Consider the following 24,403-nt stretch of genomic DNA (forward strand, 5'->3'; position numbering starts at 1 on the left):
TTACTCTGAGACCATGTAGACATACTTTTCTAATCAAACACTTTCACACTAGCTTTAGGACCCATTGCCGATTATTACTGGAGTTCTTACTTTTTAATAAAAGGTAATTTATTAACTTCATCATTTCTTCTACATACTAGCTGGCATTCTACAAGAAAGAATTTTTATTCATTTATGTATACCAGTATGAATTCATGAATTCTTATTTTAATCTTTGGTTTATAATCTGTTGCTATCATTACTTAGTTTGATGTTCTAATTGTCCTGAATGTGGACATTGGGAACTCCTTCAAGCTGGCTTCTGTGATCTTTTGACATCTCTCCTTCATTCTTCGAGCAACTCCTTGTCAGTAAAACAAGATATTCTAGGTTCATCTTGTACTTTCCCTGCTCCAGCCCTGGAATCAGCCATTTCTCCAAGAAATCCTAGTTCCTTTTAATGGAGAATGTAGTTAAAAATTTAAGACCTGGGCACTAAGTATTTTAAGAGTTTTTTTAACTATCAAATTATTAATTAATTAATTAATTAATTACTAGCTATAGGTATTTGAATGAATTCTGGGAAGTGATTATTTTTCTAGAAAATCTATTTGTCCCACAGTTTTGAACTGATGTAAAATTATCTATAATATTCTATTATTTTATATCTGTTATTTTTAGTTATGATCACATTTTATAAAAGTGTGCTTTTACCTTTTATAAAAGTATGCTTTTTATTAAAGTGTGCTTTTACCTTTTTCCTTAACCAATTCTCCAAAAAAAGTTTCTATCTTATTAGCCTTTCAAAGAACAAACTTTTAAAGTTTCTATCCTCTCTATTATACTGGTGTATGTATTTCACTAACTTCATTTTTCTTTATTACAGTTGAGCCTCATTTGCGGATTATGTATCCACAAATCTGCCTATTCACTAAAACTTATCTGTAACCCAGAATTAATACTAGCATTGCTTGAACAATCATTTTTAAACATGCAAAGGGTGGCAAAACATTTAATCTGCCAGCTGTGCATGTTCTGAGCTGAAGGTGCACTAGGTGACATTCTGATGTTTTCTTTTATCTCTTAAACTGCAAACAAGTGTCCTTCCTGCCATCTATTCAGTGCTGTGTTCTTTTGCAGTTCTGTGTTTTTTAATGGTGATTTTGCTGTTTAGAATGGTCCCCAAGCACAATGATGAAGGACTATCTAGTGTTCCTAAGCACAAGAAGGCGGTATTTTATGCAGAGAATACATGTGATAAGCTGCTTTTAGGCAGGAGTTAAATAGTGCTACGGGCCATGGATTCAAGGTTAATGAATCAGCAATACATATAAATAAGGTGTCTTGGCAAATGTCACAACCAGGGGCTCACAGGAACCTGCCTGCAGTATTCCCCTAGTAGCAATGGCTCAGCACGCTCAACTACTTTACAGAATCTAACTACTGCAGACAGTGAGAACTGACCATATCTTACTTCTGCTTTCTTTGGGCTTATTCTGTTGCTGTTTTCTAACTCCCTAAGTTGGATGAGCAGCTCATTAATTTTCAGTCTTATTTATAAAATGAGATAAAACATTTAAGGTAATAATTTTTCTCCGAATAGTCTTAGTGGCTCCTATTAAAATTTTAACTTTGAGACCTTCTCCAAAAGTAATCAATAACTCATTTTCTTACTACTATTAAAAAGCACTCTTTGTTTCAACATTTTATTTTGATACCTGTTCTTGTATTCTCTGTTCCAAACAGTTCAATAATCCAACTGCATCTCTAGTACCTAGAGCTGTCAGCTCAGTCTGAAATGCAGCTAGTAAAACACCGCGCTCCTTTAAGAAAACTTGCTGAAGAGCAAGCAGAAGTTCACCTCGCCAGTCTGGGCAACTCTCATGAGATTGGGAACCATTGTAAACCTAACAAAGAATAAAAAACAAAAGTTAATTTTCAAATAAGTAGGCTTATAAAAAGTCTAAAAATGATATTTATCTACTAACCAAATTAAATGTTAGAGGCCAAAAAGTATATAGATTTACTTTCAAGAGTATGGCTTGTGGCATCTAAATAATACATAGTAATTCATGTGAAAATACATCATAAAAGACAATAATTTAAATTATAAAGTGCCTTACTATTAATAAAGGGCATATAAAACTATTAAGATGCATAGTATTGAGTACCTCGGCATCTCTTTGCACTTGTATTTTGGTAATTAAGTCCTTAAGAGCTGAGACTGTACTGAGGTAAGCTCTTCTTTCTTCTAGCCAAGATTCTGAAACTTGCTGAACAGAATGGTCCTCTCCATCACTGTAGGGAGACTCGGTGAGGGAGAGCACCTGCATGCCTTCGTTATGGACAGCTCTTAGTAATCCCTACAAATCAAAGCCCAAAGGCTACAATTATGACGACTTGTTCAAAAACAGACATACAAACAGAACTAAATTTTAAGCAAGATACCTTTATCAAGTTAGCCTGACTTAGAAGAGTCACTGCAGAAAGGACATACCAGGCTACCATTACTGACTGCCTTCTTCTAATGGAGGAGTAAGCCAATCCCAGAAGACACTGTCTTTTGGGTTGCTCTTATCTGTAAGTTCCTTCTATTTATCTAATGCACTCTTCTTGGATTTAATGATCAGCCACTAATTTGGCCAAAAGAATTATGTAGGAGATAAATTCTAGTCCTTGAGATTGCTTTAATAATTTTGGCACTCAAAAGTAACAGGAATTAAAAAAAAATTTTAACTCTTTATCTCTTTATGCAAATAATTATTACATATATTATACTTTATTATCTGTAAAATATAGGAATAAACCTATATAGATCCCCAAGATTCCTTCTAGCTATGCAATTCTCTCTTCAGAGAGAAACTTACTAAGTTCTAATAAACTGCTATGTTCAATACAGAAATCAGACTGGCTAAGTTTCACTAAAAGACAGCTGTCTTTCAGTACCTTTATTTTTTTTGGAAATGAATCTGTTGAACTTTCGCCTTCATCTCCTCTGTCTTCTGATGCTGTGTCAAATCCCTGACTTTGTGTAAGATAAATTCCTTGACCCCAGTCTGATCCAGAATCTAAAATAAAGAAAACAACAATTGACTACTGAAAAGAAACAACTATTATTTATTAAAAAAAAATCTTTTTTAAATGTTTGTTTTTGAGAGAGACAGAGTGTGAATGGGAGGGCAGAGTGAGAGGGAGATACAGAATCCAAAGCAGGCTCCAGGCTCTGAGCTGTCAGCATAGAGCCTGACGCAGGGCTTGAACTCATGAACTGTGAGATCATGACCTGAGCTGAAGTTGTACGCTAAACTGACTGAGCCACCCAGGCGCCTCAAAACAAACACTTTTTAAATAAGTACTACAAAAATGTCAGAAATTTATGTAACTTACCACTGGAACATATTTCTCTAGTTTGGTAAGCATCAGAATGTGTTAATTCGGGAAGTGAGGATCCCTAATTAGAGAAAACAAAAGAATACATAACATTTTTGGCCTTAATAAAAATAGAAATAGGAACCCAATAAATAGTTTGTTCTTTTGTAATGTTGTCAAAGAACAAAAAACAAATGAAAAACTCAATTAAATCTGTCACATCTTTCACAGTTAAGTGGAACTATCCATGGTTTATAAAAGTCTTCAATTTTTTTAATGGATATTACCATCGCAAACATTCATGAATTAAGGAATGATATTATCACATTCCAAATTTGCAGAGGAACTTGGTAGGAAATTATTATTGGAATACATGAGGTAAAGAAGATTTAGATCTATAATCTTATCACAAGGAAGAGGCTAACCCCAAATTTCTTTCTCTCTTAAAAACAAAGAATTTTGGGGGGGGGGAACCACACACAGAATGTTGAAAAAACATGTATTATGAAAACCAAATACCTCCTTCGATTTCAGACACTGTATCACTGCCTTCAAGGTACCACATTCTTCTGTCAGTAACTGAACTGCAACATAGTGCTCCCTCTTTAAGGTTTCAGTTTCTGAAATATGTCTGGATTCCATATCCAAAATTTCAGCAGCATGTAATTCTTGCATCTGCTCAATTTTTTCAGTAAACTGATTGATTATTTCAGTGACTTCTTCTGATGAACATTCACTCTGTAAATCAACTTGGATTCCTGCATTTCTGACAAGAATTTGTGGAGTCTGACTGCTGCTATTGACCTTGAGAGTCCCCTCTGTCTGGGATGCCAAACTTTTACCCACTTTATTAGGAAGTGCCTCTAATATGCAGACTTTTCTGTTTTCCTGTAACTCAGTTTTATCTTCTTTTTCTAAGAAGTAGGATAATTTCTCTTCTGCTTCTATGAGCTGATTCCTGACTTGGCTTAAATCTTTCTGGAGAGATGCCATACTTGTTTCTTTTATCTAAAACATAATGAACAAAACAGAACATTCAATTAAAAATATTAAATGTAGAATTTAAGGTAGAGAGGATATTCATTTTCCTTAGAATAGGAAAAGTTTTTCAGAAACACTCCTAGATTCCATATATATATTTGCATTATATGTAAAATCATAGATGACCTTAGAAATGAAATTATTTTATCAGCCTCATCTTTTTGGTTTTCATGGGATAAGAGTTCTCTTTAACATCTGTCTATCTACTTGTTCATTAAGAGACTAGAGACTAAAAGCATCTTGCTAAAAAATATTCCAGGAAAATTAAGCAAGAAGATAGTAGTAAAGAAATTTGTAATAACTTTTAACCAAAGCCATAAAAGATTTGTTTCCAGCTTTTAAGTTATAAATTTGGTTTGGGTTTATAGAAGAGAATATACTTTGAAATGAAATTAAGATTATGTAAAAGTAAGTGAACTAGAAAGTATGTTACTTATTTTACCAAAAGCTCTTCTTGAAGCTTTTCTGCTTTCTCTTTATAATTGGCAAGTTCTTCTTTAGTTGCTGATGATTCAGCTCTAAGAGCCTCAAGTTGACCAAAAAATCCACTTTCTTCACTGGTATGAATTAGCTCAGTAGTTGTCTGAATGATAGTGGAAAACATTTAGAAACATGTTATTTACAAAAAAAATACAGCCAATTTCAAGGTACCTATACATTCTAACGAAGCTTTTTCAGGAATGACTGCCTATCCAATAAAATGGTGTAGAAATAAATGATTCATGCTCTTTCAACAAATAGGAAAACTTTTTTAGAACGATCATTTTATGTTCTTGAGACAGTAAGAAAAAAGTTATTTTCTAGGAATGAAAGGTACTTCATGTTAGTATGTACCCTATTTATAAATTATTAATGAAATACTGTTACCATTCAAAAACTTTCGTATTTATATCACTTTCCTCAAAAAATGCCAAGTCTTACTAAGATACTTCTTACACGTTTTATATACATGGAAAGTCACATTAATATTTTAAAATGACTACAATCAGTTATAGTTCTGGGGAAGAGAAAAAAGCCTAGTAAATGGAAAGAGTTATCATCCTTTGTTTTTGTTTTTTAATGTGTATTTGTTTATTTTGAGAGAGTGTGCACATGTAAGCAAGGAACAGGGTGAGACAGAGAATCCCAAGCAGGTTCTGCACTGTCAGCACAGAGCCTGACATGGGGCTTGATCTCATGAACTGTGAGATCATGACCTGAGCCAAAATCAAGAGTCAGATGCTTAACTGACTGAACCACCTAGGCACCCCAGAATTATCATCCTTTGTAAAACAAATTATATATTAATAGAATCTAGATACATCAGTTAACCTCCTGGTATTCATATAAGACTGCATATTTAGTACTCAATATTATAAATATATAAAGTGAGGTTGTGAAAATTAAAGTCCTTCTATATCTGTCCTATGCTAAGAAATAAATGCAATTTCAGATTGTTACATAAGCAGACTTACACGGGTGAAATACAAATTATTCCTAAGAAAGGAAAGAATCTATTACCAGCTATAAAAGTCTGCAAAAGCTAATGACTTCTTACTGATATGTTAATTCAGTGGAATATTAATATATTTTATTATTTTCCATTACTTAAAATGATCACAAAACACGCATATTAGATGGAACAGGAAAAAAACCCAAATTCCAAAGGACATTTGCTAAACTTATCATCTCTAAAACATCTCTCACCTTCTTCTGACTGCTCTACTTAATGAGTATGCTAGTGAAATAAATAACATGATTTGAAGACCACAAAATATCGATTTTTCCATTATTTTAGTGATAATAATGGGAGTATACAGAAAAGTAGTATTTTTATAAAAGCCCTTTATATATGAATTGCTAGATATAAAGAACACCATATTTAATTTAGTAAATTAGCAATCAAGCTTATGGAACAAAAAAAAGAGAATTTCTTAGGGTATTTAAGTGAAAAAAATTAAGTACAAACTAACCTTGAGAACTTCAAAGTTTCCTTCAGGGCTTCTTTTCCTTTCTTTACCTCCCTGTTTTTTCTCCTCCTCCAATAACTTCTGTAGTTCTAGTAGCCTCTTTTCTTTTTCCAAAGCATTTTTCTCTATAATTTCTACCTGTTTTTTTTCTAAAATCAAACTAGTCTGCATTTCAACCACCTGGCTTTCTAATTCTGATATTCTCAAGGTTAATGCTAATACATTTGACTCCATCTCATTATCTGTAACTTGATTTAAATTCTGTGCATGTGTTCTTTCAAGTTCTGATGAAACTGGTTGTTTATCTTGACAGAATTTTGCATATTCCTTAACTGCTTCAAGTTGGACTTGACTCACAAGAGCAGCAGCAACTTTTTCTTCAAGCACATTCTGTAGGTTTACAATCTTCCTTTTCAGCATCTCTGTTTCAGACTGGCCTTGCTCTTGCATGTCCTTTATTTGTTTATAACACTGGGTGAGTTCTAAGTCCTTTGCACTCACAGTGCCCTCAAGTTGTAGCACCTTTGATTCCAAACTGCTAATGGAACCTTTGCTGTTTTCTTCAAAAGATGTGAAGTAAGTCTGATTTTCTAGGGGTTTAAGAGCATTCTCAGGAAGGACTACTTCCAGTTCAGGTTTGGTTTTGCTCAGATCATCTATGGCCATGTTAATGCTTTTCTCTGGTACACTTTGGATTTCTTCCATATTTTCACGTTCTCTCTTTAAGCTGCATAATTCTTGAGTTAGCTGATTCATTTTTAAATTAGTTTCTTCAAGTACATTTTTCGTAAAGGCCATTTCTTCATTAGTGGTTTCTACTTGCTGTTCCAAAGCCAGTTTTTCAGCTATTACCATATCCAATTGATGTTTTAAACTGTCTGCTTCTTCTGGAAAAGAAGTAGCATCCACTGATGTCTTCTGTTCAATTAATGCCAATTCCTGTTGAAGTTTTTCAATCACTTCATTGAGCTGCTCAATTTCTTCTTCTCTGTTTTTCTTCACACGTTCTTGGTCACTCATCAAACATTCTATTTGGGTTTCAAGATCCCTTATCAGTTCATTTTTTTCTTCAATAACCTGTTAATGAAAAACAGGTAACAGACATAATAAATACATTATTTATATTTTGGGAATTTCATTTTTTATTTTAAGGGCAGGAACTGAAAGTGTTGATCTCACACAATTTACTTCTCAGACATAATAGATTAACTTTAATATAGACCAAGAGTCCTAATCAGATCAAACAATGACCTTATTTTGAACTTTGCTCAGAAAGTTCTATTAAATATAAAGTGACTTACACTTTAGTAGCTGATTTCCTGTGAGTAAAATAGTTAACATCAATGCATTCTACTTGAAAAGAATGAAGTATTAAAATAAAAATGGTCTCCAGAAGATTTAATTCATATCAAATAGAATAATTTTTATTAGATTTGGTTAGAATGATATGATGAAATCTGAGTCACCAGAGACTCTCTGGAAAACACCAAAAATCTTTGACAATATTAGAAGAGGATAAAAAAAATACACATAGCTTATGAAGCCAAGGAGTCGCTTTCTTTTTTTTTTTTTTTTAATTTTTATGTATTTTTATTTTTGACAAAGAGAGCGAATGTGCTGCAAGCAGCAGAGGGGCAGAGAGAGCCAGAGACACAGAATCTGAAGCAGGCTCCAGGCTCTGAGCTGTCAGCCCAGAGCCTGACGTGGGGCTCAAACTCACAAGCCATGAGACCAAGACAAGAGCTGAAGTCGGACTCTTAACTGACTGAGCTCCCCAGACACCCGAAACCAATGTGTCTTAATAAAGTAAATGGGTAAAAGAGAATTAAGGTTTATTCAGTGTTTATATTCAAAGAGAAGCTGAAAAATAACCATTTGCCCCTACAATTGTAGCTTAATTTCATGTAGTAATTTTAAATTTGTTTACCTTATTATCAGTTGTAATTTTAAGTTGATGCTGAAGTTTTGTAATTTGCTCATTTAATTGCTCAATTTCTATTTCTTTTTCCTGCATTATTTGAGCCAATTTTCCAAGCAACACATGTTGGTCCTGAGTAGAGATAGCATCAGATTCCTTCATGGCAAATCCCAGTTTCTCCATTTCATCCTAGGAACAAAAATAACCATCCCAGTTAGATAGATCACTATATGCCATTTTCTGAATATTGTTTCAATTGAATCTTACAAAAGATAAAGCACCCAAAATGTACAAATAAACAAAATCAGATAACATACAGTAATTGTAAGTGAATAATTCTTAAAATATTTTGATAACAGTTCTAAAAATTTTTTCTCTCATGATGCAGTCAAATGTTTATGTTGGGTGGAAAATAAGTTGCATGCAAATCCATTTGCAGGTAATATTCCTTTGTTAAGTATTATTTAGCAGCTGGATCCAGCAAATGTTTGATACTAAGACAAAAATTATGAATTATTTGTAAGCAAAGTTTTTCTTAATTACCTTAAATAATTTGTTTTCTTGTTCAAGTTCTTGGAGGCGGGTAGTAGATTCCTTTTTCTGTATTTCTAATTGCATATGTAGTTGCTGAACTTCTTCATTCTTATTTTCCAGTTCTTCTCTAAACTGCTCTAATTGTTCTTCTAAGTTTGTAATCTTTGATACCAAAATTATCGAAAGGAAAGATAAAATGAAAACCTGTTTATTTTTAATTTTTTTAATGTTTTATTTACTTTTGAGACAGAGAGAGAGAGCATGCGCAGGAGAGGGGCAGAGAGAGAGAGACAAAGAATCCGAAGCAGGCTCCAGGCTCCAAGCTGCCAGCACAGAGCCCAATGCAGGGCTCGAACTCACAAACCACGAGATCATGACCTGAGCTGAAGTAGGACACTTAACCAACTGAGCCACCCAGGTGCCCCTGAAAACCTGTTTACAAATGTTTATTTGTCAAGAGAGAAAGAGTGCTACAGTAGCTGTATAAAACATAATTAAGTGTTTAAGAGATACGAGCGATGAGAATAAAGGGGTTTTGCTAAGCCAGGTGTAACTGTGTGGTTTCTATGTATTTCAAACTGATCACCACCCTTAAATCATCCTACCCAAAGCAAAGAGGAGCCCTTCAGAGCAAAGATACAAGGAGCCATTTCTTACCTAAAATACCCTCTGATATAGCAGAAAAGAGTCAAGGGAGGAAGGGAAAGGGCCTGCATTTTAAATCTTATTTCATGTTAAATTTAATTGCTATCAAAAAGTTCAAAAAGCTGCAGGATTTGGTCAGTTGTTTTAGCTACCAAGTGAGACTAGCTCAAATTAGTCCATATTAATACTTAACCAAATGAAAGGTCTGGCTGCCATGTGCCTTGTTTAAGTAGAAGAAAGTAAAGGTAGACACTAAGGCTGTGAGATCCTTACATCTGAAATACAGAAACTTAAACAGTGAGTTATTAATACCATTTTAGGAGAAAATTAGAGAGTTCCTATGTGTAGGACAAGAAAAATTTAGCTCTTTTCTGAGCATAAATTACTATTAACAGTAAAGCAATTGCTCTTTAATGGTTATAAAGAGACTGAAACTAATGACAAGTTTTAAGTGCTAGCTATCATTTTAAAAGTTGGGTTTGATTAAGGAATCATTATTTGGCACAGTCCTTTGTAGGTACTTAATAAATAATGAATGGATTTCCAAGAATGTATTTACCTGATGATCACACTGCTGCATTACAAGCAACGTAAAATGCAGGAGCAACATTATTCAGTGGAGCTGGCTCAGAGAGCAGCCTATAAATCATTTATTGCCTTAGAACTTGAAAGGAACCATATGCTGCTTACACCCAGATATGTAATCAGAATCATGTCTTAGCACTAAGCAAGGCAAAGCCCTTCAAAAGCATTTAGCCTAATAGTTCATTAACAGAAATAGTACTGACACTAATAATAGCCATCATTTATAGACACTTTATTGCCAGGCGCTGTATAAGGTGCTTTATATATATTATTTTTTTTAAGTCTGTAATAATCTTATGAAATCTTTAATTAATAATCCAAATTATTCCCATTTCAGAGATGAGGAAGGGAGTCACTGAAAGCAAGGTACCTTGCCCTTAGGTAACAGGCTCTAGCTTTTGAACCTGAGAAGTTTACCTGTGGAGCCTTACGTTCTTAACTATCACTTATCCTGCTTCTAATAACGAATGCCCAAAACTTATACCTAAATTATTTTCTGTACACTGGCATTAGACTCAGAAGACACACCTTAAATACATTTAGTAGTTGTGCATATATAATTATCAGGTTAGACTGGTGAAAACTATGGTGATTATATCTTCTTCAAAGTTATCTAATGTAATAGTACTTATACCAATCCCTATCTTCCACAACTGCTTTTGATGAAAAAGTACTACTTTAATATATACATAGACATTGAAGTTCAAAACCGATGCTCCACCTCAAATGCCATTTGTTTTAGGGGGGTGCCTCTTAATCCTCGTCACCCATCTCCCCCAACCCACCCTCTGTCAACCACCAGTTTGTTCTCTGTATTTAGAGCATGTTTGGTTTTTTGTTTGTTCATTTGTTTTGTTTTACTTTCTTTTTTGATCTATCAGTTTATGGTCAAATTCTAAATTTGATCTAAAGTCTTGCCATTCAAAGTGTGGTCCCTAGAGCAGAATTGGCATCACCTGGGAACATGTTAGATGAACAGATTCTGAAACCCCATCCCAGACCTACTGATTCAGAATCTTCATTTTAACAAGATTCCCAGGGGATTCATATGCACATTAAAGTTTGAAAAGCAGTGGTTCAAAGCACTAACATTTCTGTTAGAAGTAGCTGAACTTGAGTCACCACAATAGAGACTTCAATTCCCAAAGAGGACACTGTATGCTTCTTTTCTCCTATTCCTCCTATTCAGCCAGTGTCATTTCCAGGCTGTCCTGTTACTGAGTCTATTACAACCAAAAACCACAAGAATATTATTAAGCTTTAAAAATAGAATGGTGGTTATTTGTTTTAATCTTGTTTAATTTAGCTACCAAATGTTATATAGGTAGTTTGGATCAAATAAATTTGCAACTATTTGTGTTTTCTTTTCGAGTCTTCTCGATCTCTTTCAAATGTGTATATGACTTCTTAGACAGTAGATTCTTTGAAATCTGGTGCTGGTTTTACAATTGGGAGAGTGGTAGTCAACACATGTTAAGAGCCCAATAGATGTTCAGTGACAGTCTTTAATACTTCTCACTAACAAGGAATGTTTATTCCCCAATTCTTTGGCAGTACAATATCACAGGACTCCAGAATCAGAGAAATCCAGGAGGAATTCTTCCTCAACTGCTTACTGTGTGACCATGAGCAAGTTACTTAACCTCTCGTAAAGACTCAGTTTACTCATCTGTAAAATGGGGATAACACTAGAGCCTGTCTAGTGCTAGGCTACACTCTCCCTGAGGGGGAGAGTGTAAGGATTAATGGCATAGGCATTTAAAATACCACTTTCTAGTACAGACCTCAACAAAGTTAACCATTACTTTTTATTACTGCCATCTGTAAGCTATATCTTATTAGCTTTATAGAGAGTTAAAACCTACTGAAGGCATCTTTTTTTTAAAGAAACTCTTCCTTCTATTTCTCCCCACATTATTCGCCTTCTCTCATCATCCTTAAACTATCTTTACAGTTTCTGCCCTATTCATTCTGCATTTCTAAACATACAATAAACCGAAAAAAAAGTTTTATACAAATTAAGCCTGTAAGAATAATGGAAAATATCTAAAAATATAATGATGCATATAGACATCTTATGTTTATACTCCATCAGATATTTGCCTAGTATAGGAGAGAGTGTTTAAGAAGTGATTTTCATTAAAAGATTTAGGTTTTAATTCTATGTTCCTCTCTTTCAGTCTTCAGTTACAGACAAGTGGGTTCTGACAGAGTACTTGTTGCTGTGATTAAAAACTAGTACACCAGGATGAGCTATCATTTTAACCCTTCACTAACTCAACTTGTCTGGCTCTAGCTCATCTATAAAAACTGGGAGTTGGCTGACAGAAGCTGGTTGACAGGTCTCTTTGTAGTTCTGATAAACTATGAGTCTGAGTAAAAGGTAGATTGCTATTGGATACTCACTTCAAAAGATTAAGGTGTCAGTAATGTTACGCGAAAAATTAAGGTGTTAGTAACGTCACTCAAAAGATAATTAAAATATAGTAAACTTAATTATCTACCCATAATCAACTATCACTGCTTTTGGGTCCAGTTTTGAAGGTCTATCTTTTTAGAAAGGAATTTTTTTTTTGATTAATTAGTATAAGGTCAATCTTTATATTTAAATGTTAATTATTTTCCTTCCTTCCTTCCTTCCTTCCTTCCTTCCTTCCTTCCTTCCTTCCTTCCTTCCTTCCTTCCTTCTTTCCTTCCTTTTTATTTTAAGTAGGCTCCATGCCCAACATAGGGCTTGAACTCATAACCCTGAGATCAAGAACTGCATACTCCACTAACTGAACCAGCCAAGCTCCCCAATTCTTTTCAAAACACACAGAAGTGGTTACAGATAAACAAGTGTTCCCTGCTTTTTGTGGAAAAACCAAAAAAGCAAAATAAACAAGAACGTTTTAGATAAACATCAGTCAGTATTATATGATAGCAAGAAAATAATCCTTCTCATGGAGATGATCATTTCTTTTCATCATTTATATGGATTTTTTTCTCCTCTAAAATACGAGTTTTCTTTTTTAAAAAAATTCCTATTGTTTAAAAAAATTTTTTTAATGTTTACTTATTTATTTTGAGAAAGACAGAGAGTGTGTGTGCAAGCAGGGGAGAGGCAGAAGAGAGGGGGAGAGAGAAAGAATCCCAAGTAAGCTCTGTGCTGTCAGAGCAGAGCTTGACATAGGGCTCAAACTCACAAACCATGAGATCATGACCTGAGTTTAAACCAAGAGTCAGATGCTCAACCAACTGAGCCACCCAGGTACCCCTAAAACTACAAGTTGCCTGAGCTAGAGTTTGAGTTGATGTCTAATTCATTCTTGTATTTTCCAAAGCACTTATTAACATTTATACTGTTTAAATTCAATAAGTATTTGTTAAAATCTATTAAATATCCTGAAAAAATTATATAGAAATGAAAATGTAACTTAAAAAATCTTAAATATTTATAATGCTATGATACAGCTAAATAATGTAGAGTACAGTATATTTTAGAAAAACTAATAGACAAAAATTTAAATACATTTAAATTAGCTTGAAATTGGAAATTAGTATTAAAAGTAGATTTTTCTTTTTTCGTTTTTTTTTTTTTTTTTTTTGAAAAGGGAGGGAGTAGGAAAACATAGGAGAACTTTCCTAAAACTACCTTATTGTTAATTTTTTAAGAACATGTTTATACATTGTAAAACAGCGCTATAACCTCCCAGGGTAATACAACTTAAAAAAAAACAAACAACCCACCCCCAAACCCTACAGCAAAGTAGCATAACTTCAAAGCTCACAGTAAAGAAGGGAAAAAGAGAGATCCTGCCTTTTGTGCTAATACAATTCTCTCTTCAGTCTCCTCTTCACTCCATTCATACCTTCTTTTGTCTTCAAACTTCTTCTGTGTCAAGGCCTTTACATTTGTCCCCTCTACGTGGAACACTTCTCATACCAGCTTATTTGTTCAACTCTTTTTGTCTTCAAGATCAATTTAGGTAACGAGCTAAGAAAACTGTCTAAACAGTATAAACCCCATTCTGTACAAATGACATTCTCAAGGTGACTTATTTAAAATAATTCAAGCCACATTTTGTCATTAAAAGTATACCTCTTACCTCTTTTTCCTTTCGGTCTATAGCATCTCGCTCAGCCTGCAACTGTACTTCTAGCGACAATTCTGTTTTAGCTTCTAGAGCTCCAGACTGCTTTTGGTCCTCTACCTTTAAATATACAAAAATTTTCTCAAAACTTCAGACATTAAATCTAATTATCCATTTTAACTGGAGAAATAGCAATGCCATTAGCAGCTGATAATCTACATTAGTGAATAATCAAAGTTACAGATCCTCAGTTTTGAATGCAGGAACACAGGAATGTTTGACACTCTTAAAATTCATTCCTCAGATAAAATGGAGACTATCCCCTAATATGCCCCCTTCCCAAGCTTCCTTATCCTGCTCTTCTTTGATTCATTCTTGTTTTCTGCAGTATAGTGGGGATAGATTTCACTCTTATTCTGGGATAAAGCAATAGACTCAACTCGTGTCCAGAGGTTTTTCATTTGGCTATTATTTTAGAATCACAACCTATTGACTGTGAAAAGGATCATTAATTCCTCTGGTTTACTTAATTTTCCTTTCTCAGGACTAAGGTATGCAAGTAACATTTGAAGATAAGAAGAAACAGATATAGTTATGTCACTGGAGACATAAGGGTATATTTATACTTTGTAATAATATCAACAAAAAGTCACTAGTAATTTTTTATTTAAAGGAACTGATGTTCAGGTAACTAAGAGCAATCCACATTAAAACACTTCATAAAATTAGCCTGAAGAAAATGCCATACCTTTTGGAAAGTGTCAGTACTAACGAGTAAGGCTTGCTCCAGTTCCCTTACTCGGAACTCCAGTTTCTCAATTTCTTCATTCCGTTCTTGTACATCCCTCTGAAGCTGCTCTTTAGAGAGCAAAAGCTCACTGCACTTGTCTGTTTTTTCTTTCAGATGATTTGTTAACTGTTCAACCTAGACATAAAATAAGCAAAAACTGTAATTTAAAAAAATTTTCAACAAGCTAGTAACATACCTGTCCTCATTTCAAAAAGTATTTTCAGAAGCCATGCTAAGTATTTTTGATAAGGATAGCAACTATTGTCTCCAACTATGGTGACATTCTCGGAGTTGATAAAGTAGTACTAACAAAAAAGAAATACTGCTCCACCAACCCTTTACAAAAAATTCTTTCTCTTAAGACTAAGACCTGCAGCTAGGAGGAAAGAAAAGATTACATTTTTGAATAATGTTAAAGTATAAGCTCTAATGGTACAATAACACTAAAACTTAATAAAGATGACAAGTTTGCAGAGTGCTGACTTACACTATTGATCGATTTGAGAGAAGAGAGTGAGCATATGCACAAGTGGGGAAGGGGCAGAGAGAGAGGAAGAGAGAGACACTCCCAACCAGGCTCCACTCTGTCAGCGCAGAGCCCAAAGCGGGGCCTGAACTCACAAACCCTGTGAGTTCATGATGTGAGCTGAAATCAAAAGTCGGGTGCTTAACCGACTCAGCCACCCAGGTGCCCCCTGACTTACACTCTTATGTCAGATAAGATAATCTTAAGAAATCTTTAATGGATTCTATTTTTCTTTCCACAAATGGTTATAATTGAGACGTATAATAATATGGTTCTAAACAACGCAGAGATGGGAGGGAATGGGGGAGCTTTAATACAGTCACTTACAAGCTTTTTCAGCCTACACATTCCAGCAGCCCAAAACAGACATGAGAATACTGGGTGGTGAGAAGAATCTGTGCACACTGAAAGTTTCCCCAAGTAATTCTGATAATGCGGGTCCATTTAAGAGAATGGTTCTGAGACCGAAGGATTCAGGAAGCATTAATAAGATAGCTTATGAAATTAGTTCTCATCAAGTAAAGAGAGAAAGCTTGCTAAAAAAATTAGTGTGATGGTAAGAAAAAAAAGGAATTCTACCTTACTTCAGTGAGATACTTTAAGGAAATTATCTAAATACGATACTTATTCCCCAAAACATTAAAAGAAATGCAAACTTACCTATAACTACATGTTCAAGGATGACTATAATAAAGCCACTGAGGAGAAAATTTAACAATAATGGGTGGGCTAAGATTTGGAGTACAGTCAAGGAAAAAGACCACAAAGCAGCAAAATAGTACAATATACTGTAAGAGTTAGATTATTTAGATCTTGAGAAAATCAGCATCTGGGGAATCAGATTTGGCAAGGTAAGGACAGAACCAATGGATCACAATGTTCCAGGAGAAAAATCAAATACACACATCCATGTTAGTTTCTTAAAGTTTCATGAATGAGGCAGGTCACACTTTTCAAATATAACAAATAATATACTTACATACTGTACTATTAAAAAAATTTTTTTTAATTATTTATTTTGAGAGAGACAGAGACAACGCATGTTGGGGAGAAGCAGAGAGACAGGGAGAGGGAATCCTAAGCAGGCTCCCCACCACCAGCCCTATGTGGGGCTCAAACCCACAAAGTCATGATATTATGACCTGAGCCAAAACCAAGAGTCGGACACTCAACCGACTGAGCCACCCAGGGGCCCCTATAAGATATTTTAAAATAAAATTTAACTATTACTATTTCTGAAAATAATTTTACATGTTCACTATGTACCAGGCCAATATTCCTATGAGGTGGGTTCTATTATAATATATATTTAATTTGAGAGAGAGAGTGTAAGCAGGAGACGGGTGGTGGGGGAAGGGAGGGGGGGAGAGAGACAGAGAGAGAGGGAGGGAGGGAGGGAGGGAGAGGGAGAGAATCCCAAGCAGGCTCCATGCTCAGCACAAAGTCCAATGCAGGGCCTGATCCCATGACCCTGGAATCATGAGCTGAGCTGAAATCAAGAGTTGGAAGCACACTGACTGAGCCACCCAGGCACCCCACAATCTCTGTTTTAGAAATGACTAGATGAGTTTTAGAAAGTTTTAATGAGTTATCCATTGTCACACATGTGGTAAATAACAGAGCTATTGATTCAAATTAGGATGGTGTAACCCCAAGCACAATGTCTATATAACTGTAACAAGCCATCCTTGCAATTTATACAATAAATCTTCCCTCATTCATGTAGCATTTATTTGGCAAATATAGAGTTCTATGTTTCTAAATGAGGAAGTGGATAATTGGGATGAAAAAGGAGAAACAGGGAGAGTGGTAAGGAGGCTACCAAAACCATCCAGGCTAACAGTGACAGCCAGGATTTAAGGAGATGAATGAAATGGAAAGAATAGGAAGATGTAAGATGTAGTGCAACATGCCTCACCAAGGGGCTGGAAGTAGGGGTTGAAAAAAAAGTGGAATAAAGAATGAACTCTAGGTCTTAGCAATAAGAAAGGTGAAGATAGTATCATATTTACTGAAAGAAGAAGGAACATGTTTTATTCTTGTCTTTCTCTGATGGGGGTTAGTCAGGAATCAAGAGCTCTCTTTTAAACATGTTAATTTTGAGACATCTAAATGGAGACAGATGGTAAAGCATCTGAGTATTCAAGTCCAGAGTTCAAAAGAGATGTCAGGGGAGCACCTGGGTGGCTCAGTCGGTTGGGCGCTAACTTCAGCTCAGGTCATGATCTCACAGTTCGTGAGTTCTAGCCCCGCATCAGGCTCTGTGCTGACAGCTCAGAGCCAGGAGCCTGCTTCAGGTTCTGTGTCTCCCTCTCTCTCTGCTCCGTCCCCACTAGTGCTCTGTCCCTCTCTGTCTCTCAAAAATAAGCAAACATTAAAAAAACAACAACAACAAAAAAAAGAGATGTCAGGGCTGGAGATATAAACACACGGTCATTTACACATAATTACCTGGGAAGAGAAAATTAATAGGAAAGAAAAAGGGGGCCAAAGACTAAGTCTTTGGGTCTTCCATCATTTATTTTGGGTTGAGAAACAAAGACTATGGAAAGAAACAAAATGAAGTAGGTATGTCACAGAAGCCAAGAGAAGGAAGTGTTTCAGGAAGAAGGCTGCAATGAAAGCCTCTGAGGATGCGTATGATGAAGACAGAGATGATTTGTGGACATGGCCAGGAGGATGGTAACTTTCACAAGAACAACTTCAACAAAAGAGAGGATATAAAACCCCACTGAGACAGAAGGGTTAGAACGTCACTGCACTGCACTGGACTGAGGGAAGAATAGAAGATGGGGAAATAAAATTGTCTGAATACAGACAACTCTTGATCAGTTTTGTTAGGAACAGGAATAGAGAAAGAAATAGATAAGTTTATTTAATTGGGCAAAACTAGAAGCTAAATGCAGGTAGAAATGACTCCAAATTTCAATGCAAACAATTTTTAATGTTTGTTTACTTTTGGGGGGTGGGAAGGGGCAGAGAGCGAATGAGACACAGAATCCGAAGCAGGCTCCAGGCTCTGAGCTGTCAGCACAGAGCCCAATGCGGGGCTTGAACCCACAAGCTGCGAGATCACGACCTGAGTTGAAGTCAGACACTCAACTGACTAAGCCACCCAGGAACATCAATGTAAACAATTTTTAGAATTTCAAGAACTTTTCACGCTGAAGTAATATTTAATTTTCTGATTTTGAAGATTTATATATAATAAAATTTTAAGTTCTTCACAACAGACATCTTTTATCACACACAATATGCTGTAGCATAGACAATATCAGTAAAGTTCTTTCTTACCTCTCTAGTTTGATGTTCATTGATAGGCTGGAATCGAGGTACGACCTTAAGTTGCTGTTCTAGTTTCTGTATTTCCTGCTGGAATACATCTCTTTCGTGTTCTCTATCAATGGCTTGCTCCTGAAGTTTAATAACAATAACAGTAACTGAAGAAACAATATATACTGAAGCTATTATTACTGCTACTTCTTTTAGTTATACATACAGTTTTATTTCAGATAAACAACTGACGGCCACAGAATACCCCAAACCAAAAGGTTTCAAAAAAAGAACACCTGTTGTACGGTACATAGTCTATTTGGAATCTTTGACAGGAATGTCTGCATTTAAATATTATTTGAAGCATGACATTTTTAATAATTCAAGTAATGTTAAATACAGAATGAGATAAAAATATTCTCCCAAAAATGAATTTATTTTTTTGGAGCAAAGGAGGAATTCCACTGTTAATTTAGTCATTAAAAAAATAGTAAGTAGAACAAACTGTTTAGTAAATTAATTTCTTTCATCCTAATCTAGGTTTTGTATCTAAAATAATAAAATCTGTCAGAATCTGATTCCCTGATATATGAAAAGAATATCAGGCCTTAAGTGAAACCCCAAAGAAGAAAATCCATATGAGGTTAAAGATTTAGTATCATTTTGGAAGACAGTAATGACAGCGTAACAACTGTTCCAAGAGCACAGTGTTATTCTGCGTGTATCTTTTGTGGGTGAAACAGTGTTGGCCAGTTAGCTCTCAGGATCCTCACCCTGCTTTAGCAGTTGGTTAAAGCAAAGTCTTGGACAAGCTTGTTAACTCTGAATTTAGAAAGGCTAACTGGTAGGGTTTACTCATAATCTGCCTGTACTGCTTTTAATTGTCATAGGTATGTAATAAAAATTATTAGAATTTTTATTTGGAATAGTAGTTTTCAGTTAATTGGTAAAAAACACAGGTAGATGAAAATGTTAGAATTCAAGTTTCTTCATAATTTAAAATTCACAACCTAGACTAGCAGCAAGTAAGCACTCCAGTGACAAAATCAATATTCAAGTTGAGAATACTTACATCTAAAAATTTTCTTGTTTTTTCTAACTGCTTTTCCAGTGCTTGGTTTTGCTGTCTTAAATCCATTAGCTCAGCATTCTTTTCTTGTTCCAGCTCTATAAACCTACTGACTTGTTCCTCAACATCTATTTCGAGAGCTTTCACTTGTTTTTGAAGGTCGTCACGTACTTTTTCAGCTTGGCACTGTACTTCTAGTTTTTCCTTCATTAATTTTTCTGTCTCCTGTAGTAATTCTGTTTACAAATATAAAAATATACTAAGTTAAATCAAAGTAATAGTGAAATCACCCATAACAACGCTCAAATTTTACCTTCATGAAATAAGAGATCTGAGTTTTACTTTAAACACACGTAAGAAAGGAAAATGTTCCTATGAAAATATCAAAGCAACATATTCCTATAGAAGCAAGCTAGTATCAAAAAAATTATACCATATTAACAAAAAGAAACATTCTGTCACTAAAAACAGTATTTTGTGAAAATGCCATAGCAAGTGACAAAAAAAAAAAAAAAAGTCCACTTTCACCATAAGGAAAAGAACAAAGTCTAATTAAATTTAAGCACAGAAATAACTCACCTCAGGCAAAAATCAATTCATTCCAAACCAATAAAGTCACTTTATATGCATACACAATACACATGAAGATCAAAGACTGTAAATTTTTAACCAAGGCAAGTAAGAGTTATAGAAAAAAAATACAACTACAATCAATTTCCTGTTAGTCTTTCTCCTCATTAGATCCATATTCCTGAGTTAGTCTTGCACGCTCACACATATATGTATCAAGGGAAAACTGACTATGAGAGGCAGTATGGTGTAGTGCTTAGGAGCAGAGACTGTGGATTCAAATCCTAGCTCTGCCACTTATCTCCTGTGTGATACTTAACACGATGTCCTCCAATTTCCTTATATGTAAACTGGGGATAGTAATACTACTGATCTCTACGAGTTATTGTGGATCAAATGAATTAATATACACAAAGAATAGTGCCTAGAGTATGGTAAGCACTACATAAGTGTTAGCTATTATTATTAACATTAGTAATACAACAATGAAGTATATAACAAAGTAAAACAATACTCTAATGAAAAAAAAAAAAAGGAACATAACCTGAGAGTCCTTACATTAACCAGTCTGCCAATACTGTACTCAGGACTAGGAATCTATAGAAAATAGCTTTCCTTTTAAAACAATAGTGATTTAGATGTTAATATAAAACTAAATGAACTAGAAAGTCTCTTTACTAAATTTCACTGATCCTTGATACCATCATCTTATATATTTCCTGATTTAGAAAGAGCATTTTGAAAAGTCATATGGTGAGAATTTAATACATTTTGTTTATGTAAGAAACTGAAATTGTCTTAAGCTCTGTGGAAAAACAGATATAAGATGATGATCACTACGAATCTCAGTTGTTAATTTCAAATATAAATATGTATTTTTATTGTAAGAAAAAGTTTTTTGTTAAAGAAAAAAACTGTAAGTATGAAACACAACAGCAAAATTAGAGGTATGTTAGTTGGAAAAGTAGAGGTATGTGATTGAAAATCCAAGGGTCACCCCGTTTTTGGAGTTGTAAGTTTACCACCCAAAGACTGGCCATGCAATTGTATAAACACACCTGCTCCCGGTGCTGCATCGACTGCAGCATCTACTAGTCCTATAAGAATAGAAAGAAAAAACACACACACACAGAACAAAGACAAAATTTACATGTCTACTTCCTAAAACAGAATAATATGTAAACACAAAAGAATTAGAAGTAAAAGTTGAAACCACTGATTATTATCATTTGTAACATTTTGATGTACCAGTATTTCATGAATGTTTTACATGTACGGTACATACACTTTGCACATTAAAAAGACCAACCCTAAACCTGTGTTAAACAAATTTGAGCAACCAGAAACAACTGCACCATATTACAAAAATGCATGCTGTATTTCTCAATTAGCAAAATTCAACTAATAAAACTACACATTTATAATTCCAACTGCATGTGTAATATAAAAGTGGGATGATATGATGAAAAGGATTTGAAGTTCCACCGTTACAATGACTGACGTTTTTTTACTGCTAAAGAAACTAAGCTATTACACATAATTTCTCATTTCAGCAAAGATTAAATGTTATTTATAAATTGTATATTCTTTGAACTCGTACACAGATTAAACTAGATGTCAGTGTAACAGTCACTGACCTTTTCAATCTATTCTCTTGCAGGCCGAAATCCACCCCCACCTGCTTGCTACTAGTGCTGGATCAGTGCTCTTTTACTTAATCCAAGTATACATTTTTGCTGCCTTTCTGCTATCAAAAGAACTGAATCTTACACAGTTTAAAAAATATCCTGCCACATTATGCACAGCTGTCTCCTGAGGCAGAAGTTTAAGGAATTATCTTTTCCTGTTAAAATCTGCCAAAGGAAAACGGAAAAAAAAAAGTCCACATGGCTAATAAAACTTTTATCAATGAAGTAGATTTTCTTGTAATTCTTCAACCCCCATATGAAATACGTGAATCATGGCATTGAAAGGAGAAAAGACCCACTTTGAACTTTTAAGGAATGTTTCATTCACAAAGTCTAAAAATACATACGCTGTTCAACTGGGCCTGCCTCAGCTTTCATAGCCTCTTTTTGTCTGGACAGTAATTCTCTTTCTTCTTGGATCTGCTGTTGTTCTGCTTCCAATTCTTGCAATCTATTACCTGCACATAACAATTCCTGTTCAAGACGATCTATTATATCAGTTTTTTCCTGAATTTGTCTTTCATAAAGAGTTTTTTCATCTGCATAGCCATCAATGACACCTATAAAATAAAATTAACAGGGAACAAGATTAAAACTTACTTTAAATCTTACCATTAGGCGTTCTATAAATATCTTGAATGAATCTGCTGATGACAGCAGCAGTTATGGTACATTCAATGCAGGCTTTTTCTTGTTTAACCTTTGTGCCTAAATATGATGTTCCTTTGAACTTTCTATTACTTTGCTATGCTAAGGTATCACATCATGTACGTGATAACTCACTTTATCAAACAGATGTAAACAGACAAGAAAGCTTAATATAAATCAGATGCCTGTAAACCAAGTCACATTTTAAATATACTAGAGAAAGTTGATGTTTTAAGTGATTCTAGAAGGCCAACACCCACAATGGTATGGCAGAATATAAACAGTATGAGGCTTCAGAGGCTTAAAGCCCAGCATCACCATTTAATGGTTACCTTGAACTATCTATCTATCTACCTATCTACCTATCTACCTATCTAGGCAGGCTTCACACCCAACACGAGGCTTGAACTCACGACCCTGCGATTAAGGTCTGAGCTGAGATCAAGAGTCAGATGCTTAACCAGCTGAGCCACCCTGGCGCCCCAACCTTGAACAATTTATTAACATCTTTTGGCTTCAGTCTTTCCATTGCTAAAGTACAAGACTTGTCTTAGGATGGTGGAATTTTGGTAACAAATCACCATCATCCATTTCTATATTTTCTAAAAATTTTAATGCTTTCTATAATTCTATTAAACACTTTCTGATAATTAAAAATATATAGCTTTTAAAGTTGCTTGGAGAAAGTCTGAAGACAAATTACAACTATGTTTCAGTGCTCACCCTACATTAGAATACACTTGTGATTTCTAAATTTGGCTTGCATCAAAATCTCTACTTTTAAACTTGAAATTTTTCCACACTCAGTTGCCAATAGCATATTGCTCACCCTCAGCCTTACTGAGCTCCACAGCCAGCTGTTCTCTAGCCCTGGACTCCTCATGAAGGCGCTCTCGCAATTCTTCTTGGCACTTAAGGGACTCTGTCACTTCTTGTTTCTGTCGAAATGACTCCCGCATCAACTCTGTCTGTGTAACTTTCGCATGTTCAAGCTAAACGAGGAGGGAAAGCATACATAAAGGAAGACAAAGTGTTGGGAATACCCACTACAGTTTAACAAGAAAGGGTTTTTAAATAAAAATAAACTGTTGAATTGTAACCATTTAATATTTCTAGTGCATGCTAACATTAAATGGGGATAGTCAGTATACAAGTAGATTACCTACATATAACTTTCCATAAGAGATGTATTCTGGTTTTATTAAACAAACAAAACAATGCTTCTTTTGGGGGTGCCTGGGTGGCTCAGTTGGTTAAATGTCTGACTTCAGCTCAGGTCATGATCTCATGGTTCGTAGGTTCGAGCCCCATGTCGGGTTCTGTGCTGACAGCTCAGAGCCTGGAGCGTACTTCCGATTCTGTGTCTCCTCTCTCTGCCCCTCCCCCACTTCCACTCTGCCTCTCTCTCTCTCAAAAACAAATAAACATTAAAAACAAAATAAAAAAAATGCTTCTTTTGGAAATAAACCAACTTATATCACTACATCTGTATTCTATAATATAAAGAAAGATATAAAGTTAGTAACGCATAGGCTCTTGATTTGTGGAAGAATTTTATGTGATTGTGCTCTATGTAAAACTTAATTTCTTTTATATTTAACATTTATTGATTGTAGACTCCTGCTGTAAATTGTGAGGAATATATGATTCATATAATGGCATCAATTAACAAAATCATAGTGTCATAACAAGATGAAAAAAATTATAACCCACATTTTAACTAAAAGCTTTATATTTCTATCCAAC

At 34.8% G+C, this 24,403-nt stretch overlaps 1 protein-coding gene across 8 annotated transcripts in view; it reads right to left on the reverse strand.

The window, feature by feature from the left end:
• Positions 1-24,403, reverse strand: part of AKAP9 (A-kinase anchoring protein 9) — a 151,834-nt gene that overhangs the window by 22,936 nt on the left and 104,495 nt on the right. For 5 of the 8 annotated variants that reach the window (XM_027071866.2, XM_053218467.1, XM_027071869.2 and 2 more), the window contains 16 exons: positions 23,487-23,649; positions 22,357-22,569; positions 21,380-21,418; positions 19,755-19,987; positions 18,704-18,823; positions 14,842-15,018; positions 14,109-14,213; positions 8,800-8,952; positions 8,266-8,445; positions 6,342-7,415; positions 4,832-4,972; positions 3,868-4,356; positions 3,367-3,430; positions 2,926-3,047; positions 2,151-2,342; positions 1,698-1,886 (listed from right to left, as the gene is read on the reverse strand). In XM_027071866.2, the coding sequence (XP_026927667.2) occupies positions 1,698-1,886; positions 2,151-2,342; positions 2,926-3,047; positions 3,367-3,430; positions 3,868-4,356; positions 4,832-4,972; positions 6,342-7,415; positions 8,266-8,445; positions 8,800-8,952; positions 14,109-14,213; positions 14,842-15,018; positions 18,704-18,823; positions 19,755-19,987; positions 21,380-21,418; positions 22,357-22,569; positions 23,487-23,649 (3,654 nt within the window). The remainder of the gene's footprint in view (positions 1-1,697; positions 1,887-2,150; positions 2,343-2,925; positions 3,048-3,366; positions 3,431-3,867; positions 4,357-4,831; positions 4,973-6,341; positions 7,416-8,265; positions 8,446-8,799; positions 8,953-14,108; positions 14,214-14,841; positions 15,019-18,703; positions 18,824-19,754; positions 19,988-21,379; positions 21,419-22,356; positions 22,570-23,486; positions 23,650-24,403) is intronic. The other 3 variants (XM_015066501.3, XM_027071865.2, XM_053218468.1) reach the window with 1 other exon arrangement.

The sequence above is a fragment of the Acinonyx jubatus genome, chromosome A2 (genome assembly GCF_027475565.1).
Source record: "Acinonyx jubatus isolate Ajub_Pintada_27869175 chromosome A2, VMU_Ajub_asm_v1.0, whole genome shotgun sequence".
NCBI lineage: Eukaryota > Metazoa > Chordata > Mammalia > Carnivora > Felidae > Acinonyx > Acinonyx jubatus.